This window comes from Xylaria bambusicola (assembly GCF_022495145.1).
Source record: "Xylaria bambusicola strain CBS 139988 unplaced genomic scaffold F5B22scaffold_91, whole genome shotgun sequence".
In the NCBI taxonomy this organism is placed as follows: Eukaryota; Fungi; Ascomycota; class Sordariomycetes; order Xylariales; family Xylariaceae; genus Xylaria; species Xylaria bambusicola.
In genome coordinates this window covers 1-21409 of record NW_025953644.1, presented here as the reverse complement: position 1 = coordinate 21409, position 21409 = coordinate 1, and the positions used below count along the sequence as shown (strand labels likewise).

At 48.1% G+C, this 21409-nt stretch overlaps 7 protein-coding genes across 7 annotated transcripts; 5 read left to right on the top strand and 2 right to left on the bottom strand.

Annotated features, from left to right (window-relative positions):
• Positions 1-1872: 1872 nt before the first annotated feature.
• Positions 1873-3906, bottom strand: F5B22DRAFT_630713 (uncharacterized protein). The gene is made up of 3 exons (XM_047976566.1): positions 3264-3906; positions 2791-3199; positions 1873-2714 (listed from the first exon to the last, which is right to left on the bottom strand). Exons 1-3 carry the CDS (start codon positions 3378-3380, stop codon positions 2251-2253), a joined length of 990 nt encoding a protein of 329 aa, XP_047824968.1. The 5' UTR covers positions 3381-3906; the 3' UTR covers positions 1873-2250.
• Positions 3907-4512: 606 nt separating this feature from the next.
• On the top strand, positions 4513-5862 carry F5B22DRAFT_662634 (WD40 repeat-like protein; the record flags this gene model as incomplete). The annotated part of the gene is made up of 3 exons (XM_047980463.1): positions 4513-4518; positions 4574-4764; positions 4833-5862. 3 exons carry the CDS (start codon positions 4513-4515, stop codon positions 5581-5583), a joined length of 948 nt encoding a protein of 315 aa, XP_047824967.1. The 3' UTR covers positions 5584-5862.
• Positions 5863-6442: 580 nt separating this feature from the next.
• F5B22DRAFT_575053 (uncharacterized protein) lies at positions 6443-7274 on the top strand. Its single transcript, XM_047973200.1, has 2 exons — positions 6443-6797; positions 6957-7274. The coding sequence occupies exons 1-2, from the start codon at positions 6536-6538 to the stop codon at positions 7103-7105; spliced, it is 411 nt and encodes a 136-aa protein (XP_047824966.1). The 5' UTR covers positions 6443-6535; the 3' UTR covers positions 7106-7274.
• A 385-nt stretch (positions 7275-7659) lies between these two features.
• Positions 7660-9973, top strand: F5B22DRAFT_640418 (uncharacterized protein; the record flags this gene model as incomplete). Its single annotated transcript, XM_047977847.1, has 5 exons — positions 7660-7747; positions 8152-8832; positions 8888-8924; positions 8984-9634; positions 9688-9973. 5 exons carry the CDS (start codon positions 7660-7662, stop codon positions 9971-9973), a joined length of 1743 nt encoding a protein of 580 aa, XP_047824965.1.
• Positions 9974-11663: 1690 nt separating this feature from the next.
• F5B22DRAFT_630681 (uncharacterized protein) lies at positions 11664-13761 on the top strand. The gene has a single exon (XM_047976565.1). It carries the CDS (start codon positions 11892-11894, stop codon positions 13707-13709), a length of 1818 nt encoding a protein of 605 aa, XP_047824964.1. The 5' UTR covers positions 11664-11891; the 3' UTR covers positions 13710-13761.
• Positions 13762-17897: 4136 nt separating this feature from the next.
• Positions 17898-18506, top strand: F5B22DRAFT_652429 (uncharacterized protein; the record flags this gene model as incomplete). The annotated part of the gene is made up of 1 exon (XM_047979602.1): positions 17898-18506. One exon carries the CDS (start codon positions 17898-17900, stop codon positions 18504-18506), a length of 609 nt encoding a protein of 202 aa, XP_047824963.1.
• A 482-nt stretch (positions 18507-18988) lies between these two features.
• On the bottom strand, positions 18989-20005 carry F5B22DRAFT_662628 (uncharacterized protein; the record flags this gene model as incomplete). Its single annotated transcript, XM_047980461.1, has 1 exon — positions 18989-20005. The coding sequence occupies exon 1, from the start codon at positions 19928-19930 to the stop codon at positions 18989-18991; it is 942 nt and encodes a 313-aa protein (XP_047824962.1). The 5' UTR covers positions 19931-20005.
• Positions 20006-21409: the final 1404 nt, after the last annotated feature.

Sequence of the window (21409 nt, the reverse complement as noted above, 5' to 3'; positions counted from 1 at the left end):
CACGGCGATACCCGTCCGCAACAGTAAGTCTAAGCCTCAGGTCCCTTTTGCCCCTTTCTCTGTCTTGACTGGCTGGGTGATATGCTTGTGATTAATGTGCCGCAGTGCTAAGTACTTTAGGTTGGTTATGTGAGATACTCATCGCTTTCGGATTGGATAACTACGTGGCCTATGAGAATGGCTGCTGTATGTCGGGCTTACTAATTGTCTACTTGGTCGCATGCCACAGGGCGACCGAACAGCATAGGTAGTATTTCATACCGAGCCTGCACTGCTGGTAGAGATCTGGCCAGTAACGTGTATACAGGTATTTATCTTCAAAGGCAACGTGGTTTTGGTCTGTTCTTCTGCCGGGAGGATGATTGGCTGCCTCGTAGTAGGTGGTGTTGGTTCGCCTCTAGCAGGCAAATTATCTCGATATCTTCAAGCCATAAAGTTTTTAACCCAAGAAGAGCACTGAACAGCTTACCTTCAACACCATAAGATGAGTAATTAGCCCAACTTTATTTAGTCTCGTAGTATGAGACCGCCCTGCGTGTACGCTCAGATCGTATCAAACGCTCCATCATCCATTCTTCAGGTCCCTGAGATCGTAGTCGTTTCACCTTCGAGTGAGATGTCGTGTATGGTGCCCTTGAAATAACATCATGACTCATTTACCAGGGTACGAATGGTGAGCAAGCTTTGAGATGGAAGCGTGTTGGTCTAAGGTCTGAAGTGCCGATCGAGAGGGCAAATTATGTTCATTCAATCTAAATATATGACAAGGCTCTATTTCTTGCGACCCGTCATGTATTGTCTGTCCCAGCATGAAAAGAGCGATCGGGGTACTATGATATGCAAACTTCCCCGATTAGGAGTGAACTTGATATAAGAGAAAGGCCCGAAGGACAGTGGCCCATTAGAGGTATACATTTATGAACTTACTATAATAGGTGAATTGAATTCACATATCCTTAGCATAGTGGTCACTATGTAACTTTGAACTAGGCATTTCGGCGAGAAATTCCTCCTCGTATCTCTTGCGGTATGGCTTCAACCGTGGGATGAAGTGACGCCTCAGCTTACCTACAGCTTGCGGAAGTAAACACATCTTAATCAGGTCATTTTCATCGACATCATGCTCTAGCCCATGTCATGATATTTGTGAGGAGCAGAATAAACTTCAGACCTTCACAGATAACGAGACAACCCAACGAAAGCATTGGTTTCCGAAAAGATTAGGACTTATGTATGATCTTGTATCTACCGGAATAACGCTCATCTTATTCCAAGTATGTTATCCCCGATGCGGTTCTTAGCTACTGAACGGCCGATGACCTCATTCAATATCCTAGTCAACGAGTCTAGACATGAAACTTGTCACGAAAATTTCCTTGATTGACGTACCGCATCACGCAAGGAGGCAATGTGCGTAGCAGCAAACCTGATATGAGATACCCAGCACTCGCCCGTACAACCTGAACAAATCAAGAGCAGAACATGACCGAGTTGGTACGATCTAGCGAGGCATAATGAGGTTACCGAGCGTTCTCGCTTCGTACTCTGGATCGAGACTTAGTACTAACCCATAAAGCCAACTTCACGCTGTCCATGAGCGACCCTCTTGAAATACGCGCCTTCTCAGTATTTCCTCCCTTAACCCATAGGTTAGGCTCTGTACCGCTTTCTGCACTCTTAACTGAAGATGTATCGATGTCACCCAATAAGCAAAATTGATGTTCAACTCCGCTGTCCATGTTTGTTTCGAGTACGTTACGGAGAATTTACAATTGCTGAGTGCTATCGTACACTTGACCAGATAGACTACTAAGATCTAATACGTTCAGTACCAGGGCGTGTTCAATATCACATACGGATGGCTACAAACTATGATTTGATGCCTATATTGATACCGCGGCATTCTCGCCACTTCCCTCGCTTCGGATAGTATTGTTTCGCTAACGATGTCTGGCTCGATGAAAAAAAATTCGAGACTACTTTAGAATATGCTGAACTAATAGTACACTTATTGTTCCATTACGCATGTAACGCTGGTTATTTGGGAATAGTCATGGTATTTTTAGCCCTCTCATTCGAATATCTGAGAGTGCTAGATGGCTACCTCGAGAAATTCCGGTATTAAGATACTCGTAAGAGTACTTGTGGGGTGCCTTATGGCAAACATTCTCTTTTCTTCAGGTCTTCATCTAGTTTGGTCTGGCTGCTTTCATAAGGTGGGGAAAGAGGCCAATTTATATCTCGTAAATCCTATTCGGACACCATTTTTGGACCTCGATTTGTAGCCATAGCTGCGGTAGTTGCCTGGGATTCCGAGTTATTGTTAGGATGTGTTTCCACCAAATCACCGTCCTGGACGACTAGTTCTTGGGATGCAATGCGACGCATTAGCGCCAGAAAGTCTGAGTTTTTGAACTTCTCAGAGTTATTGTTAGCGACTGCATCGACAAGCTGTTGCGCGGCGCGAGCCAACTCGTCTCGGTTCTCTGGCGAGTCTTCCCCGGTACTCTCATGGGCTTGGGTTGTATCTACAGATGGAGTGGAGGTAGCATAGAGATCAGCCGCCAGGTTTTCACTCTCTTGTACACCCAGTTCATCTTCGAGGGCGCCTGGCCCATTTTGACGCATCCATTCGTCCATTGCTTCCACAAATTCTTTCTCGAGCATGGCTTCTGTTTGAGTGTCCAGAGCGTCAAGAGCAGGGAGGGCACTTTCTGTAACACACAGGTTAGTTTTGTCGTTAATAAGAGTTTCGCGGCTAGCAACTAGTAGCTTTAGGATCTTGCATACCGTTACGGTTCTGAAAGACCTGCGGTTGGGGATTGATGGGATGGAGACCCATGCTAGGAGGCGGCACAGGTGTCAAAGCCTGGTGAAACGAGGTTGAATGATAATGCATAGGGCCTGCGGTGCCGAGTTGTCCCATCATCCTACCAATGGTAGGATGAGCGTTGATTGGGTTAGATGGAGCACTGGCAAAACTCATGCGCTCAAAATCGCTGACCCAACTAGCACCTGCATTTGTGGCGATATTCAGAGGTTGCTGGGTTGACTGTTGTGGAAAGAAAGTGGCCATTTGGGCAGAGTGGGCATGACCACTCCACCCTACTGGCGGATGCTGGGGCAATGCCGCATTTTGTTGCTGAAAAGCCCCAAACTGGTCTGGTATGCTGGTGTTTAGAGGCGCAGAACGGAAACCCTATTGCGATGTGAGTGTTAATTCTAAAATTAAATTGTAGTGAAGATAAAGGTAAAAAACACACCTGTGCCTGATGTTGCGGTCCTGGAGCAACACGATCTTGTTGATGAGAACGGTCTTGCTCAATATGACGAGCTAAGCCCTTGAAGGCGTTCGATGGGCCACACGAACCATCCGCCATGGCGAGAGATGAATCTGGAGGAGACCCTTGCTGAGATATCGCCTGAAAACTCGACGGTGGAAGAAAGCTTTGTACCGCTTTGTCTGGTCAGCTTCTTCCTCTGACCACCAGTTACAAGTATCACCTCAGAATCTCAGTTCTCGGCGAGACTAAGTGGTTGCACAGCTGCCGAAATAGTCACAGCGGAGAGAAGAGAATTAAGTTATATAGGGGGAGGCTGGTTGCTGGTGATAACGATGTTGTGTTTTTCTTTTGGTTGGGTACCACGGCGATAGAATGAGGCACGGATAGATACGGATGAAAGCCACAGCTAGGTCAGGTCGCTCGTTGTCTGTCCGTCTCGTCCGCTTGAGCAAACAAACTAGGGCAGATATATAATCAGGTGAACTGGCCACATTTAGGTACGTGCATGTGAATAAGCTAGGTAGGTAACTAGAATAGAAGCCATCTATAATACAGTTCAGTTGTTTGGTGGAAATTCATTGCTGCGAACACGCAGTCCGTGACGACTCAGGCTGACGTCGCCATCACAAGACGTTGGCCTGCCTCGGTACAATGGGAAACTGCGGCTCAATCCACGTCCTCGGGAAGCTGCCAGGCTAACCGGAATGAGCACTACCTAGGCCCACCCATTTCGCCTGCCCGAGTCGACTGGTCTGTCTTGATTCGTGTCGAACTGGCTGGGGAAGACGTGCCAGCTGCAATAATGGGCCGTTGACAGCCGCCATCCTGAAGGGTGGATGGGTGCTTCGATAAGATAAGAATATACCCACTTTATTTGATGGATCTATGTCGATACCTAGGTACCTACGCCATAGAGGTAGACGTAAGGTGGCAGCAGCGCTGTAAGGTGAGGCAGCTCGACCTACCTAGCACAAGGCCAGCTAAACACCTTGAAATGGACAGCTATCTTTCTGTCTCATAGACGAACAACAAGAACTTGGCTGGCTTCTCATCGACCAGCCCAATATTTATCTGATCTCCCTTCCTGCCCAAGTTTTTCTGTTCCACACGGTGTCCAATTCAAAATGGTAAATAACAGGTTGACAGGCTTGGCAGTATCGTATCGTGAAGAGGAGCTAGCTAACCCGGACTATAGGCGCAAGTAATATCAAATTCCGGACATGATGAGATGATTGTACGTCAGAACCCTTTCTTGATACCCGGTCGTGCCTTGCGCTCTCATCGACCAGCTGCGATTTGCGACTCAACGTCCCCTTGTGGCCAATCCGCGGATACGATCCACCACTACGACTGACCTTGACCAGCACGATGCAGTCCTCGACTACTACGGAAGACGGCTCGCGACATGCTCCTCCGATAAGACGATCAAGATATTCGAGATTGAGGGCGAATCGCAACGGTTAATTGAGACACTGAAAGGGTATGAGTGCTATATTGGTGCTATCCGTGAGCCCTGAGGATCGAAGTGCTAACCGAGCATTGTTGCAGTCATGAAGGCGCAGTATGGTGTGTGTCTTGGGCGCACCCAAAATACGGAAACATCCTCGCCTCGGCTGGCTACGACGGCAAGGTTTTCATCTGGCGCGAGCAATCAAATCAGTGGCAGCGGATTTTCGAGCACCCCCTGCACAAAGCTTCCGTAAATATGGTGTCTTGGTCTCCTCACGAATCGGGCTGTCTCCTTGCCTGCGCTTCCTCCGATGGCTCTGTGTCGGTTCTCGAGTTTAAAGACAACAATTTCTCCCACGTTATTTTCCCGGCGCATGGACTTGGTGTAAACTCTGTTTCATGGGCCCCTGCAACAGCGCCTGGTAGCATTGTTTCGTCAGGTTCACCAACCCCAGGCGCTATGGGCCAGCGTCGCTTCGTCACAGGCGGCTGTGATAATGCTTTGAGACTCTGGGCCTATGACCCAGCTACGCAGAGCTACAAGCAGGAGAGGGAGCCGTTAATTGGCCACACGGATTGGGTGCGTGATGTGGCATGGAGCCCCACGGTACTGCAGAAGAGCTACATCGCATCGGCTTCACAAGATAAGACGGTACGCATTTGGACGAGTGATAATGCTACCCAAGGTCAATGGTCATGCAAGGTATTGAACTTTGACGCTATCGTCTGGCGGGTTAGTTGGAGTCTGAGTGGTAACGTGCTGGCTGTTAGCGGCGGCGACAACAAAGTTTCTCTGTGGAAGGAGAATCTTAGAGGCGAATGGGAATGCGTCAAGACCATGGAGGAATAAACACATTCAGCCGCACCATGTACTGGCTGAGAACCAGGAGCGCCCATGAGAGGCTCCGGCGCAAGACTTCGGTGAGCAGGAAGAATCTAGCTTTTGCCTCCGCCGCGTAGCTTTGCGCTTGACAAGATAAAAACAGTTTTTATGATGTTCTAAAGCAGGCACAAATGATAATAAACCTTTTAGATCATTTCCGAGCGACATCCCCCGTTCATTTTCAGGGAAAAGAGAGACTATTTCCACAAGCTAGAACTTAATATCACTTCTGTCTCCTGTTTTCGCATGGGTCATTACAAGTTTTTGATCATATACTGACCTGTTTAGGAACGAGTACTTGATTTTATTACCTGGCGAAGGAAGTTTATTCCTCATTCTTGAAACTCCGTGTGTCTGAGGCCATATGAAGCTGTTGATCTGCTTGGGATGCCCGCTCTTTCTGCAGAAGCAATGCCTATCTGCAGCTCAACAAGAATATCAGCCCGTAGAGGCGATTGCACTACGCCCAAACTGGTGATCCTACGAGTATATGCGATCTGTGGACGCAGCACTCCAAGACCGGTATGGCTGATAGGCGAATTTCTCAGCTATTAGGTTGCTACCGGCGGGGGCTATGGATGCACACGTAGGTGGACCAGAACCTAGTCTCACCATCGAACGAAGTATCACCATGTGTTTACACAGCTTGTCTTTATAGATGTTCATGGTTTGATAGATGCCAACGTCAGTCTCGAGGCACCGGACGTACAGTTCTGACGCAAGCCCGGACATGACGATAGGTAGCTAGGATAACGCAGAACAACCCTTTTGCACACTTCTAATCTTATAACAATAAGCCAAGGCGTCTATTTCGAACCAATATTTTAAGCCACTCTCTACCCTGATTATACTGACAGAGAACAGGTCGGACATTGTAATTCGTCTGCTCTTATTGATTTCCTTCATTTATTTACTCACTATGCATTCCATCTATACTGCCATCACTCTTTGGAGTGCCATCGTCTCTACAGGCCTCGCCCTCCCTCGACCCGATGGTAAGATTGGAGTGAGCGGCGTTCCCAACGTGGGCTATGGGCAACAGCTTCAGGACGGAGACCAAGCGAACCACTGGGTCGTCTGGGTGGAGGGCGAGAACGCTTGCCCGCCTTCTGTAGTCATTGATCCTCTCACCGACTCGCCATGTAATATTGACTTCGAGCTTCCCGGCTACGACGGACTATGTTAGTGATGCCTATTTCATTAATTCAATCTCACTTTGAGCACATTCAGCACTACCGAGCTGGTCCTATTCCCCCCCAGCACTCTTTCTGGGCACTCGAACCCATGATGAAAGATTATACTTGGTACGAAATGATAGCTGACTTCATTGGGCGTCGTAGTGCACCTCGGCGACTGCGACAAGAATAACAAACCGCATTCTCTGTTCACGGAGACCGATTTCGTAACAAGCTGCACGCTGCACGATTCCACAATCCATTGTTCGGGATCCACGCACAACGTTATCAAGCACGGCAAGTGCAAACATTAGAAAGAGAAATGAGATGTTGTTGCGTTCAACGGTAGTGGTGAAAGACAACACTCTGTGGCTGTGTAAATCATCGGGTACAAGAGGCTGGACTCCTTTTTTGCTTATTCTTGTATTAATTAGAGGGGCTTGTACCGAGGAAGTATAATATGGTGTGGCATTTCAAAGAAAGTCAGGTCTCAAACAATTGACTTTTCTGTTTTACTCGATAACTATCTTGACTCTTCATACTGTCTTTCGTGGCCAACTTGTAATGAGGGACCAGCTCTCCTAAACCTCGGGCGTCATCTGTACGCCTAGGCAGCCAACCGAGTAAAGTGCTGCTTGAAATCGCAGTCGACCTATGTATGTAGCTTCACGAGCGAGTTATCTTGTAAATTGTTAGTGATATCGTCGTTGGCTAACCTTTGAAATCGTGTCCCAACCAACTTGGTTATACCTTGGCGTGATAGGAGACGAAGGAGAGATGAGGGAGGGACTGTAGTGTACCACCCTAAGCCGCATGGGTACATAGTATGGGCGGCTAGCGGTCCACTAAGAGCTGTGGAAATAGTTGCATGGGGCAACTACCTGGCAGTCCTGGCCCGCTACAGACGTGCAGTTGGCAGCCCTCGCGTCAGCGCAGCCAGGTACCAATTGTAAGGAGTAGGTAACTGAAGGTACTCCCAACGCCGCACCGTCGTCCTTTTGTTGGAATCACCACATCTATCTGCCAGCTTCAGTTTCAATCCTGAGCATCGAGCCTAACCGAGGTCCTCTGATGCTGTGGTGATTCGTCTTTGACGTAGTCGTTGATCGCATCGCTCCGACGCTCACCCGGCCCATTGCCAGCGCTTGTGTCGAATTGGTACGGCCAGCCGTCTCAGTCCAGAAGATTGCCAATACCAGGACACACTACCTATCCCATGTTCAACATCACATCCAATTTATGACCCCCACCGCAGCGTCGCTCTCTGTAATCAAACTACCAAACACGGACGCCATCCTCCATTTGTGACCGCACACCGCACCCCGACCTTTTGCTCCAACCCTGCTCTTTGCCTACGCAGAATTCCAAACCGTCGCCACGTTGTCCGAGTCGCAGGAAGAAAGTCACGGAGAGTCCGTGTTCGCTGGGCTTCCGCAGACTGCCGTTGAACACGCGAACCTTGCATATAACTGTAAAGCCAACGACGACAGCCAGCATAGCAACGAATCTGACAACGAAAACGGCGACGGCGACGAAATCGACCAGAATCATCGGGCACTGTCTCCGCCGCCCCAGTACCCCTACGCCAGCTCTGAGGCATCGGCTTCTACCTCCCTCTCACGACCAGCGCCGCCTCCGCCTCCCTTTTCAAGTCTCTACGCTTACGCTTCGGCTGAGGACCTCGCCGACGACCACTTCAAGCTCCCCACCGCCGTCTCCACCGCCTTCTCGGAAACCGGAGCATCTTCCGTTACAGCAGCTCCAGCCTACGCACCGGTTGCCTCAAGTTCTTCTGATCATCCTTTTGAGCCATCCACCTCATTCCAAGATACAGTCGCTGAGACCAAGCGAGCGCTTCCACAAGACGTCAAAGGCGAATCTTCGGGTCAAAAGGCTGACGATTCGAGCGAGCCTCCTCCTGCCTACTCCGAAGGTTATAGCCCACTCCTCTCTTTCACATATCTAATGGCGGCCGCCGGAGGGGCATCGAGTATCATTACTCAGGTCCAACAAGGAGGACCTCCGATCAATTCCATTGGAGGTAAGTCACCACCAAAGGGATATATGGCAGAGCGGCTATTGATAAGCTTGTGTAGATGTCGGCGCCGATGAAACAATCACGATGGACCTGAGGTAGGACAATGCAGAATTGTAATTTATTGGACACCTTTGCTGATACCCCTTTTGAATAGGGGTACACGCTTCGTTCTTTCGAGAGACGAACTGTTAACACTGCCTGAATTTGTCCTCTTATCTCTATTCCCCAATGGCCTCTTCCCAGAGGGCCATATGGGCGGCTTTTCCGACGGTGATGCCGTCCAGGTCGATGTCAGTACCCACAGAGACAGCCCTCTTTCTCAAGCCACTCAAGATGCTCCAAACATTAGCTGCGCGATCGCGCCTAGCCTAATTAATACCCCTCTCACCCACTCCTCCACTATCCGCAACCTGATATCCAATATAAATATTCATTTCACTGACCTCACCTCTCAGTATGATCCTGCCTCCCTGCAATACATGCTCGAGTTTTTCCGCACTGTGGCCCAATCCATACCCAATGAATCCTCACCCACTGCCTCGCCTGATGGAGGCGTTGTTCCCATTGACTCCCTTGCTGGGCGTGGTGAAGATGGTAGTAAGCGAGCGGGAATCATTGTGTTGAGAGAAGACCTCGACTTCTATGCTATTCCTCCAAGGCCAGACATTAACCAGGCAGATATGATTGAGGTCAAACGCGCCGCGTCTAGGGCTTTATTGCAACAAGACGGCATTTTCTCGGGATTGAAGCGGAGCGACGAGCCAGGAACCACCGAGGCTCATTTGATCGAAATGTTGACCGCTGGGTAAGTGACACAGTCCTCTTTTGGTTCGCCACCTAGCTAACATGGAAATTAAGCGGCTTCAACCACGACGATCGATGGGGCCATCGTGCTGGTGAACCCAATAAGGCGGTAGTTTGCAGCCTGGCGCTCGCTCGCCTCCGCAGCGATATTCGTGGCAATGAGATGGGCAACAATGCCGTAGGAATGGCGCAGAAGCTGCTTCTCTTCTGGCGGAAACCTGCTCGTCGTTGCTGGTGGGAAGGAGTCGAGCTGCAGAATGTCGAGGGGGTAGAAGGGCCTCTTAAAGTGTGGATTCGGAGGGTGTGGACACTGGAGATGAGCGTCATTGGATTACGTTAACTACACATTAAGCAAGCGAACACGGCGTTAAGAGTCTGACTTTCGAAGAACACAGGGTTGCGCCTGCATTTCAGAAGCTGATCAACATAGCATTAAACATCATCAAAGTTCCTTATTCAGCGGTGTAGACATTCCGAGTCGACGAGCGCTACGCTTGGGACATACACGGTACTCATTTATACCCAAGATACTTTGGAACTTCTTTTCAGTTACAGGTCACGCGGGCCTAGACGAGGCTGCGGCCAGACGCAACAACGATATGCGGGTAGGGACGAGGTCGAACAGTGGTGGATAGAAATGAAATGTTTTCTTTGTGTATTATCATTTGGCACCCGCGCGTCAAATGAGGTCTCTTCGTTTGGGTTCAATGTATGTAATAATATCTTTTTTAAAAATACATAGTAGCATGCGTATATAGTACTCAGGCTATTGAGTGTTGGCCTCGATATCGGGCATCTAATGCAAGTAAGTGGGTGGTGATAACCGCCCAGTCCGGCCGTCTTGGATCATTCATCGTCGCAAGCTTGGAGCTGAAAGCGTGGATCTCGTTGCATTGGGCATTTGCATGTAGCTGAAGGGGCTAGACTCGGCTGCTTCAGACTACACTCGTCGGCAGATCCGTGACTTGTTGATAAAGCACTACGATCATGGCAAATCGCAATATAGTTTAGGACGCCGTACATGGTTTTATCTCAGGCTTATCCTTCCTTACTTAAGCGCCTTTACGTGGTAGTAGCACGAGCTGCTAGATTGTATCACATGATTCTAAGCTCTTCGGATGGTAGATGTTCCTACTGTATTCACTTAAGTACAAGGGAATATAGTGACTGGTCTGACCCTAGTGTGGTCTTTTTTTCTCTTCTTCTTTCCGTTTGTTAAAACTGAAAATAAGTAAGAAAATTGCAGCGCTTGCTTATCCGCACACAATTTGCAGTGTATAGAAGGGTCAAGAGAAACTTGAAGGGGATGCTTATCACGGTACCTGAGATATGGGCAGAAATATGGCCTTTCTTTGCTGCAGGTTTAACGCATCACGGTGGAGCCACTTTGACGGTCGTGGTACCGTAGCGCAAGGGTCAGTGCTACTTAGACGTACATATATCGTTCCACCGACTCGCGATTTGAACAATAAAAGTCATCGTCACCTTTACCTAATGACAACATTTGCATGGCTCAGATCTGACCCTGTACACCTCCCTCTCTGAACAAGTCTGCCCATGACCACACGTTTCTTATTATTGGCCGACAAAGCATTGTTAGAATTGTTTCACTCGCGAGTGCTGGCCATTCATTGTCTTCCTTCGGTGGCGGGGCATACAGTGACCGAGCAAAAAAAACGGTACAATTTGAAAAACCACTCACAGAATACTATATTTCTAAAAAAATCTAGAAAATCAACATAACAACTTATATATTACTTATATATAATTCTAAATAGAGAAATGATTATTTTATATAAATACTTTAAGAATTTCTTTCTTTTTTCCTTTTAAAGCTTTAAATTCTATTATTAAATATAATATATAAAATTTTCATTTTTACTATTATTAAAACATACTATAAATCATGTTCTATTATAGTAAATTAATTTTTACTTAAAATAAAAGAAATGATTTATTAAGTACTATATATAAAGATTTTTTAATAATTTATTATCACTTAGAATTTCGAGTAAGTTGGAATTGAAAAGTGTGAGTTTTCGCGTTTTTTGGTGCGAATTCACGATTGTACCTTTTTTTTTGCTCCCCCACTGTAGTTCTATTGGCTTTTTTGCTGTGGTACTTTCATCTTGATCTGCGAATCTTGCGAACCCAACGTCTTGGCCGCGCGCTCACGAACTCCCTTTCTGCGACAATTGACGTCAATCAGTCCGTGTCCAAACCAGAGCTGAGAGCTGCTTGAATGTTCGTCGGCCGCCATGGAGGGCAATCTGCGCCCCGGCTCTAACTCGCCACCCTTACTAGCCCTCGACCGCCGTTCACCGCTTCTCCGAACCATCAACTCCTCCTGTTCTTCTCTACATGAAATGCCGCGCATAAGGAAGTTGCGGATGCTTGTTGCTGCAAATGGCCAACGAGATGTCGCCTATGCTCAGGCCATCGCCGTGCGTCTCCTCAAAGATGCCCAGATCGAGACTCGAGCTCTAGTCGACGAGGTTCCCTTGCGACTTACACACGAGATCATGGTGATGGAGAACCGAAGCCTGGCCACTGTTGCTATCGATGCCGATCAGAGGACGAAGGATGCTATAGAAGCTGCGCGCCAGACTGCCTTTGAACTTGTCGAATGGGCGGATTTACTCGTCCTCGCCCCCATTGACGCCGACCACCTCGCCAAGATGATGTCCGGCATCGCTGATACTACTCTACTCGAAGTCTTACGCGCCTGGGACGTCTCCAAGAAGATCTTGTTAGTGCCGGGCATGTCGGTGCAGATGTGGGAGCACCCGATGACCAAGAAGCAACTCAGCAAGATAAAACGAAAGTGGAATTGGATCAAAGTCATGTCACCAGTCCTGTGGCATTACGAACGACGTGGGGATGGGAAGCGCGTGGTGTCGTGGGATGGCTTCAATGACCTTGTCGGAATCATCAAAAACCAAGCCGAGCTTATGAGCCTCGGGCATGACGTAGAGGTCGCTGCGAAGCAAGCCATGCACACCATCAGCCCTCGTCGAGTGGCCAAGACACTCCCACCTGAGATATGGAGCCTCATCTTTGAGCATGTTGGCGACTGGGAGGTCGCCACAGCGCTTAACATATATACGACCCTCGAAATACCTATTGAATGGAAGAAGAATCGAATAAACTTGATTGATCCTCTCGAAATTTACATGCACGATCTCGAATGGCTAATACTCTCCTGTCCGGGATCTGATGTCATATGTCAAAAACTGGCCGAAGCACCAAAGGGGCTCCGTTACGTATCCTCTCTGGTAGTGAAGCTCATCATGAAGTTTTCACTCGTTGATGTGCTGACCTACCTAGAAACTAACCTGAGCAAAGTGTTCTGGGCCTCCTTTAGCGCCAAATTCCTACCCAATAAAGCATCCGGGGTTTACGGGCGTGTGGACATTCTCACGTGGTGGAATACTTCACCATCCTTCTTGAAGAAGGAGTATGATGCCGAGGCACTAGATCACGCCTCGCGGATGGGCTATGTCCACGTGCTAGATTGGTGGGTACGGTCGGGTCTCCCCCTGAAATATACTGAAGCCGCTCTCGAGTCTGCTTCCAAGGAGGGACACCTATTAGTGCTGGAGTGGTGGAAAGAGGCGGCACTAAAGGACGATAACATTGTTCTCAAGCCCGGCCGGAGCCTCCTAACCGCGGCCCAGCACGGCCAGACAGCTGTGCTCCGCTGGTGGGAGGGCTCAGGCACCCCAGTCGGCTACAGCGAGGGCGTCTGCAAGATTGCCAGCGCGCACGGCCAGACCGCGGTCCTCGACACGTGGCACGAGCTGAAGGGTGAGAAGCTCTCCTTCGACTCACAGGTGCTGGTGGCGCCTACCAAGCAAGGGCACATCGACGTCCTGGAATGGTGGAAGCAATATGCGCGCGGCGAGAAGGCCGGCGGCGACGGCAGGACGCATCGCGTCGAGTATAAGACGTGCGACATCGAAGAGGCGCTCGAAGATGCCATCGGCGACCCCCGCCCGATACGCAGATGGTGGGCAAGGAATGGATTGAATCTAGGCCTTGGGACGAGCGAGTGGATGAAGATACGGAGACTGTAAATACTTATAGTGTATTATGAATATAAATACCAAAGCAAGTCTATGGCCGCCATGTGTGAATGAAGTTTTGCATTGAGACGGGATGATGCCATCTTTGCGTTTGCAAGCCTCGCGTTAAATTGGCGTAGTGCAGACAGACAAGTGCGCCCATCTTTAAACCATTTGTCACGACTTTAAGTATGGGCGTAGATGACTCTTGTTGTTGCCCGAATCATATATGTAAATATCATACGGTTGATATCATATACATAGCACCATACCTATCTGTTCTGTATGGCAGAGATGATGATTGACAGATTATGTAGTTTTAAGGGTTTTATACATCTTGTCATGTTACGAAGATATATTGCGATGTCAGCGAGTTGTCAACGCTAGATACAGAGGACTCGGATTCTTGGGTTTGAACTACGCTGATGGAAATGCAATTGGCTGCAATGACTTGGTAATGGGTGCTTATGGCTTTTTAACTAGGTCTGTGAGTGATGTTTAGTGCGTTGGTAGTTACCTGTTCTGCTGGTGTTGTTACTGGTATCATGTTCACGCTGGGATCTGCTCAGGATCTTTTCAAGGTTCATTAAGCGGTGTGATTTGATGTCTTATATGATGAGACTGGGTTGCGATGGTTGCGGTCGATGTGTCAGTTAAGGGTGGAAGAGGAAGAGGATGACGATGGATATGAAGATAGGAACTATTACGAATGTTAAGATTGGTACCTTTAGAATATGGCATTTATCAATTCACGGGAGTTCTTCAGGACCTTTGTGCCTACCTCGAGTTCTCTCTCCAGGGATTCGTTCTGTTAGGCTTATGACAGACACATGGATCCTTGACTGTTGCGGCTGAGGCTTGAAAGAGAGTTCTTACGGGAGGAATGTAGCAGGGTTGAATGTCAGCGCTACGTTTACCGTGAAGACATGGGACGGCTCGACTCTGCAGTCTTAGTGTTACACCATATTGTTAGCACATCACTTACCCGAACTAAGGGTGTTTGAGAGCCCTGTTGAAAAAGCCAGACCGTGTATATAGCTAAGATGCTCTAGATGGGGGGTAATATAGTAGGTCACATGCGTGACCAGATCAGTAGAGAAGCACTCGGTCAACACCACCATACTCGGGAGTTCGCTGACACCGGGAATAAAGATCATGAGGCTGGTTATGGCGGGATAAAAACCGGCGTCATTGTTACGTTTCGCGGGACATGTGTCCCTGACAGCGGCCTTGTATGGAACAGTAAAGTCCAAACAATGTTGAGCCATATTGCAAGCTCAAGTTGGGGTTGGCTCATGCTGGTTTTAACTTGTAGCGGAAATTGAATCATTTCTCAGTATCATGGCTACCATCTAGCTTCCTAGTACATCTCTCCTTATAGCAGCCTATCCTGGTAAATAGAATCCAAGTCAACTTTGACCAGGTAGTTACAGAGGTGAATTGGTAAGACTGAGTCGATAACTGCCGACGAGGTAACTTGAGTCACCCCTACTCTTCGCCTCCGTATTATAGTTGCTGGAAAACACTTGACAAGGAGCCAAATTTGTTGCGTACAAGGATCGAGGAGTCGGTACCAAGTGTAGATTGATTTGGGGTTCGTAAGGGTGAGTACCAATGCAGAACATCTCATCTAGACATTATCATGTCACCGTGCCGCGCCCATGCATTCACGGCTTTGCTCGCGTTGGTCGGTCGTAACGAGACGCGAGCAAGACAGAAAAGCAACCATGGTTGCTGAGTTGTGTCGCGGTGTAGTAGAGATGTGTCGTCGTGCGGCCGCCAACACACGCCAAGTTGCAAGCCTTCCTAAATAGGTAGACAGAAATCCGGTTACCCTCCCTCAGCTTCGAGGGACTACATTAGTATGTCCCGTCTATAGTTCCCAGCTTATGACCCCTGCTTCGCTACCCAAACTGCGTCCGTCTAATGTATAGTTGGCCGATATAGTTGTCGACCTGTCGCGGGGTATCCAGGGGGGATAACGATGCTGCTATGAGTAGGGTATCACATGTGCGGACTGTTCCGCCCTTAGTTGCACTAGGTATACCTACTCAGTAAGGGCCACCGCCACACCTAAATTACAATGCAAGCAAGTTCTATTGTAAAAGTGAAGATGGTAAGCTGACAGTGGCATTTACACTAGTGTACTGACACGGGAAGCTACGGGAAGCTATCGGACCGTCCGTAAAATCCTATATTGACTTATGAAACTTGAAAACTCAACTGTAAGTATTGTCAATGCTTCCTACCGCTGGTAGTTGAGCACCGACTTGTTGTGGCTGCGCGAGGAACTAGCTCTCCCTTTACTCCACATAAATTCTATTTTTTTTAAAGGTTGGCTGAGTATGTATGACATCCACCTTTAAGGCCTGTGCTTGTCTAAGTTTGACAGGCTCCGTGACAAGCAGACACCAAGAGACGCGAGGAATGCAGCGTCGTATGCATATCCACGACGCCGGAAGGGGTTGAAGGCATTACTCAAGATGCGGAGGGAAGCCAACTGCGAAGTTGGTCAAGTTCACACTTTATGACACATTGTGGTGTACCACGAAGAGTACATGTAACCCTTGTATGTCAATCTCGGCAGACAATGAACCCTGTCAATATCTTCACGCGTATCAACGCGATTTAACAGCCCGCAGACGGGATACTCTCCACCTGCAGCTTCTAAGGATTTGATGACTTGTTCTTCGGGATCTTGACAGAATCTCATCACATCTTGAAACTCTTGGAATTTCCAAAGGTGACCTAGTGATGATATTCAGAAGGCAGTGTCAAAGCTGGCGTGGCTGAAAGCAAGAAGAAACGATTGACAAATACAGCGAACCAACCAGATTTACGCGGGACTATATATAGTCAGCCCTAACACGTACGGGGCCCCGGATAGATCCGAAAAAAGTTCTTAGCTATTTGTCACCCACGTGTGTGTAAAGTTGCATTCCTGCATTTTGTGGCTTCATCATGACAGCGGATGGCTCGATGACAACATCGAATTCTTGTTTCACCACATATAGCTGAACACTGGTGATACAGGATCTTTGACCTTTCTCCCCGCTTAGATTCTCGGCATTTGCTTACTCACAAGTAGAAGTCGCAACAGCATATGTCCAGCACTACAATCACAGCAACATCACGATGGACAGGGAACATCCCACCAATAAGTCTTTAACCAGGCGAAACTACCGAGCTTTACGCTTTCACATGGGCTCAAGGCAATAACTGTGCCGCGTGCCGCATGCTTGATGAGGCGCACGCAAAAACAGACGATGCATATTTCGTGAAGTCATATTTCTTTGAGTAGCTCGCTTAGCTTTTTATCAAATCTTTCGGTCATTTACCAACGACGCCTCGTCTACCTGCTAAACTTGGTTGTATCCATTGACGTTTAGATTAATCACGTCGTTGGCTTCTGGAGTGGCTCCCACGACAACTACGTTGGCGACGTCTTATGACAACAATAGAAGGGAAAACAGCTTATCCTTCTTCCTACGATCCTGTGGCTACCCTTGGCAATTCTGATGTGCTATCAAACAATCTACTCATTGCACAAAGGATGAGGATATGGTAAGTTTACTTTGCGGCACAGATGCCCAGAGATCTCTCATCTATTATCGGTAACCGAGTAGAAAGATTCGTGACATTTGATTCCATATCTCTGGATCGGTGTGCTGGGTGTGTGCCGCGGGAACTAAACACGACTGCATATGCATGTGAGGGTGCCAAACTCAGTGTACGTTGAAAAAATACTTGGACGATAGCTTTAAAGTCGTTTTAGCTATCAAGTACATATTGCAACTACAAGAACAAAGAACCAAACAACACCTTTGCAGTAATACTTGGGTCTGCTCAGATCGGCCATTTATGGAAGGTCACTGGACCCTGCAGAATGCTTCACATCCGTGGGCAATAGGATCTAGACCAAGATGAGAGGGATCAGGCACCATCGCGCTAATGCAGCACCCGTCAAACAATTCGAGATTAAGTGCCCTGCTTTTGACTTACACCCTTGCTGGTTATGAGCGTTGTTATTCATCATCAAGACGTGACACCATTTTCAACATCAAGTCGTCGAAATATATAAACTACCCGACTTTACGAGGCTTCAAACAAACAGAGAAGACATGCTAACATCCCGTCAATCTACTTCCTTCAGTTCGACTACCTTCCCACCTTGAGAAAAGAATTCAACCAACAGGCACAATGCAGTCTAACATTCTTCTCTTCATCACCGCTTTGGCGGGCACTACGGTGGCTCAACGATCTGACGCCGCATACTGTGTCTCGAAAATGAGCTCCTTTTTAAGCTGGGCCAACACCGAGGGCCCTACAACGCCCGTCGCCGTCCTCGACTTCCTGGCCCACCAAACAAACTCCAAGCCGCCGTTGGCTACCTTTGGCCCCGAAGCCCACGGCGAGGAGATCTGCTCGATCTACCGCGAACTCCCTGCCTCAATCTTGCCAGAGTTCCAGACATATATCGTGTCGGTTCTCAGCTTCGGCTCGGTCAACAGCGACGTCTTGATCGGCGTGGCCACGGAATGCGCCCCCGAAGACCAGGTGGCCAGCATAACCAGCTACATCCACGAGATGCTGACCCCTACGGGACTGTGCGAGGAAACCCCTACGCCCACGCCTACTCCTTGCGGTATGGCTAACGGCACTTACCCGACCTCGGTCTACTCGCCTACACCGACCGCTACAGGATCCTATCCCACCTCAATCGTCACGGCTGGTGCTGCTAAGCCTACTGGTGCCTTGCTGGGCGCGGCCGCCGTAGGCGGTCTTCTCGGTGCCGCAGCCTTGCTCTAAGCGGTCATAGTTATTCAGTATTCACATTTTGTTCAGTTTCGAACCTTTTACTCTTGCTTTTATGTTTATGTTATGAGAAATATCTGACTCGAGCGCCTTGTTCGTTTTCATATAAGGCGTTGGAGATTGTTATGGTTAATGTCCGATCACTTGCAACTACGAGGACTTTTGTATATAATTTCGAGGGATCTGTATGTACTTGCGATGGCTTTGTTAGGGTGGATGGGAACTACTCCGCTGGTCACTTAAAAATTGGGTGAATATATTAGGTTGTATTTACTCCTTTGGCACTCAAGTGTGTTATGTAGTAGGGTCTACGTTTTTGATTGACTGCTTGCGTAGTAATAAGGGAACACAAGCCCAAGCGACTGCTTCAATATTGCGGCGTTACCTTTCAACGGATCGAATGATTAATAGTAGCATGTCGATATGAAGACTAAGCCGTTGGTAGACCATGAGACACCTACAAGTGGCTGCAGTGCTCACATTTCGAGACCCCCCATTCCCATATCTCCGATACAATCATCTTCCTTGCTGACATCAACCATCATAAGATCGTCTTCAAGCCCAGTCCGCTCTTTGTCTAGCAACTTTTCTCGTTCTTCTTCTTCCTCCGCCTGTTTTAAGGCGTCTTCAATTTCCTGATAAGCGTCTTTATGACCATGGCGAGGGTTTTGGAGACCAAGATCAAAGTAGTACGCGACGATATCTTCTGTTGGTTCCACATGGACTTCATCCCACCAGTAGTATTTCTCTCGGTTTGGATCGATTCTATCATCCTGTACAACGGTCGATTTGAGTCGGTCGCTTCCATCTCCCTCGCTGTCCACTTGCGAGTATTGGAAGTACGTATCGCGGGTCTTCTGGGCGGCAAAAATCTTCTTTTGTACTTTGTCGAGTTCCCCCTGAGAGGGATGGGTTCCGAATATAGAGCCAGAGATGACCCCAGGACCGTAACGGGCATAGAAGCGATCACGGAAAAGATCGAGGGCTTCGGGAAGAGGATATCTTCGTGAGCGGTGGCCTTCTGGGACAGTGTCGAGATACAAGGCGCGGGCGAGAAAGAGCTTGTGAGTGAACGCCCAGAATGCTTCATCATTGAAACTTTGAGACCACTCCCATGAATTTTTTTCATAGGCCCAGAATTGTTCGGGCTCCATGCGATCACAGAGGTGAACGCGTTCGCTTGCGTTGTTATAGATGTCTGCGAGGCATCTAGAAATTATGGGACGAGATTTTGTCGCCAGATTGCGGACCAAGGTCTTCGCAATATGGGTAGAGTGGCGATGATGAAGAAGGTTCCGGTGCTGATGCACCCTGTTATCTTTGTCGTCATATCCTTTATAACCCTTGGTTTCCCAACGCAAGCCGCCCAACCAGTCTTTGACCATGAGGGCGGAGAGAGGAGGGACTGTTGGTGCCATGGTGAAAGAAGAGCCTCTGATCCAAGCTGTAAAGGCCGGGCAGTTCTGCGAAGAAGATGGAAGTTTCGTCAAGACGTTATACTCGAGAATATGAAAATGGTGTATTTGGAGTTAGGAGCAACTCAATGCTGAGGTGTATGAGACTGTTCCCGATGAACTTCAAGTTTCGTATCAGAGAGATGATTGGAGTGAGCTGGGTGACACGACACACTAAGAGAACGTAGAACAGAGACCAATCACATGCCCGATGTCAATGGTTGTTTGCTATTTACGCAGGTATTTTTGTACCTAAGTTACTACACGTAGGTAGACAATGTGGCTTAGGAGCCATTGAGGCAGTTACGGGTGTACCTCATTGTTGCTATCGACTCATCTCGTGTGGTGAACGCGTTCCCGCGCGCGTCACCCAGCCAATACCTGGGTACCTTCCAGCCACTGCCCCCCTCTACATTATATATTGAGCAATAAGATGCCATTCTTCCAAGCAGTTGGCCTACTTGGTAGAGTCGGCGAGTTCGATATTCAGGTCTTTTCCTAATATTGAAACCAGCACGCAGGGGTTCAAGTCCCCACGCAACCGACGATGGCTTATTACCATGTTCCTTCCTCTGGATAGACTGTCTGGCTCACCAGTAGTATGTACTCTGTACCTATCCTTCTGTAGGCTTTTCAATGACCAGGTGGACGATGGTCCTATGGTATGCAACTACAATGATATTATAAGGCTTTATCGACAACTCTTAATCGTTATGCATCATGGAACCTGACACCTAGTCCTGAACGGCATACTAAGGAGCTGGTAGCTTGAGGTTGTGTTTTTTTATTTATTTTTTTTTATTCTTCTTTTTTCTTTCGTTCTTTCTTCTTTTCTTCTTCTCTCTTTCTTTCTTCTCTTTGCTTTTCCTCCCTCCCCTCCGTCTTTTCTTTCCTCTAATATCACCAACTCCAAGCTCACTGCGACCAGCTGTTACCTCCTTCGTCATACCTACATTTGCAAGTTCAACTGTTCGCAGTGTAGTATGGTATCTTAATACTGGCCTGGGAACAGTTTCCAGGCTCCACTCTTATAGGTAGGTACTTTGCAGGCATTCAGGTCCCTCTCTCTGTTTAGATATTATTGTTCAATCCACGCAGGAAAGGCTCCATACAAAATTGATTGGATTGTATGAGTAATGTCAAAAAGCCTATGTCACACACGCTGCACTCCCTGCGCGCACTCAATCTGGCTGTTCCGACGGAACACCAAGCCATTCTCAACTATTATAAGGATGATGAAATTAACTGTTTAGTTCCAGCTTGCCTGAAATATATTTATAATAAGCACAGGTGATTGCGCATAGAATTGAAGTTATTTAGATTACAATGATCAACTAGGGCTACAGGCATAACAAGGGCAGATGAACTGGGCTTGGAACTGAGGATTCTGATTACAATGATCAACTAGGGCTGCATTAGTCCTTGACCAACCAACTCCTTCTC

Coding starts and splice junctions, on each gene's coding strand:
- F5B22DRAFT_575053 (XM_047973200.1), top strand. CDS start 6,536: ATGCATTCCATCTATACTGCCATCACTCTTTGGAGTGCCATCGTCTCT. Junction 6,798..6,956: donor TCCCGGCTACGACGGACTAT/GTTAGTGATGCC, acceptor TGGGCGTCGTAG/TGCACCTCGGCGACTGCGAC.
- F5B22DRAFT_630713 (XM_047976566.1), bottom strand. CDS start 3,380: ATGGCGGATGGTTCGTGTGGCCCATCGAACGCCTTCAAGGGCTTAGCT. Junction 3,200..3,263: donor GACCGCAACATCAGGCACAG/GTGTGTTTTTTA, acceptor ACATCGCAATAG/GGTTTCCGTTCTGCGCCTCT. Junction 2,715..2,790: donor GGTCTTTCAGAACCGTAACG/GTATGCAAGATC, acceptor TGTGTGTTACAG/AAAGTGCCCTCCCTGCTCTT.
- F5B22DRAFT_630681 (XM_047976565.1), top strand. CDS start 11,892: ATGGAGGGCAATCTGCGCCCCGGCTCTAACTCGCCACCCTTACTAGCC.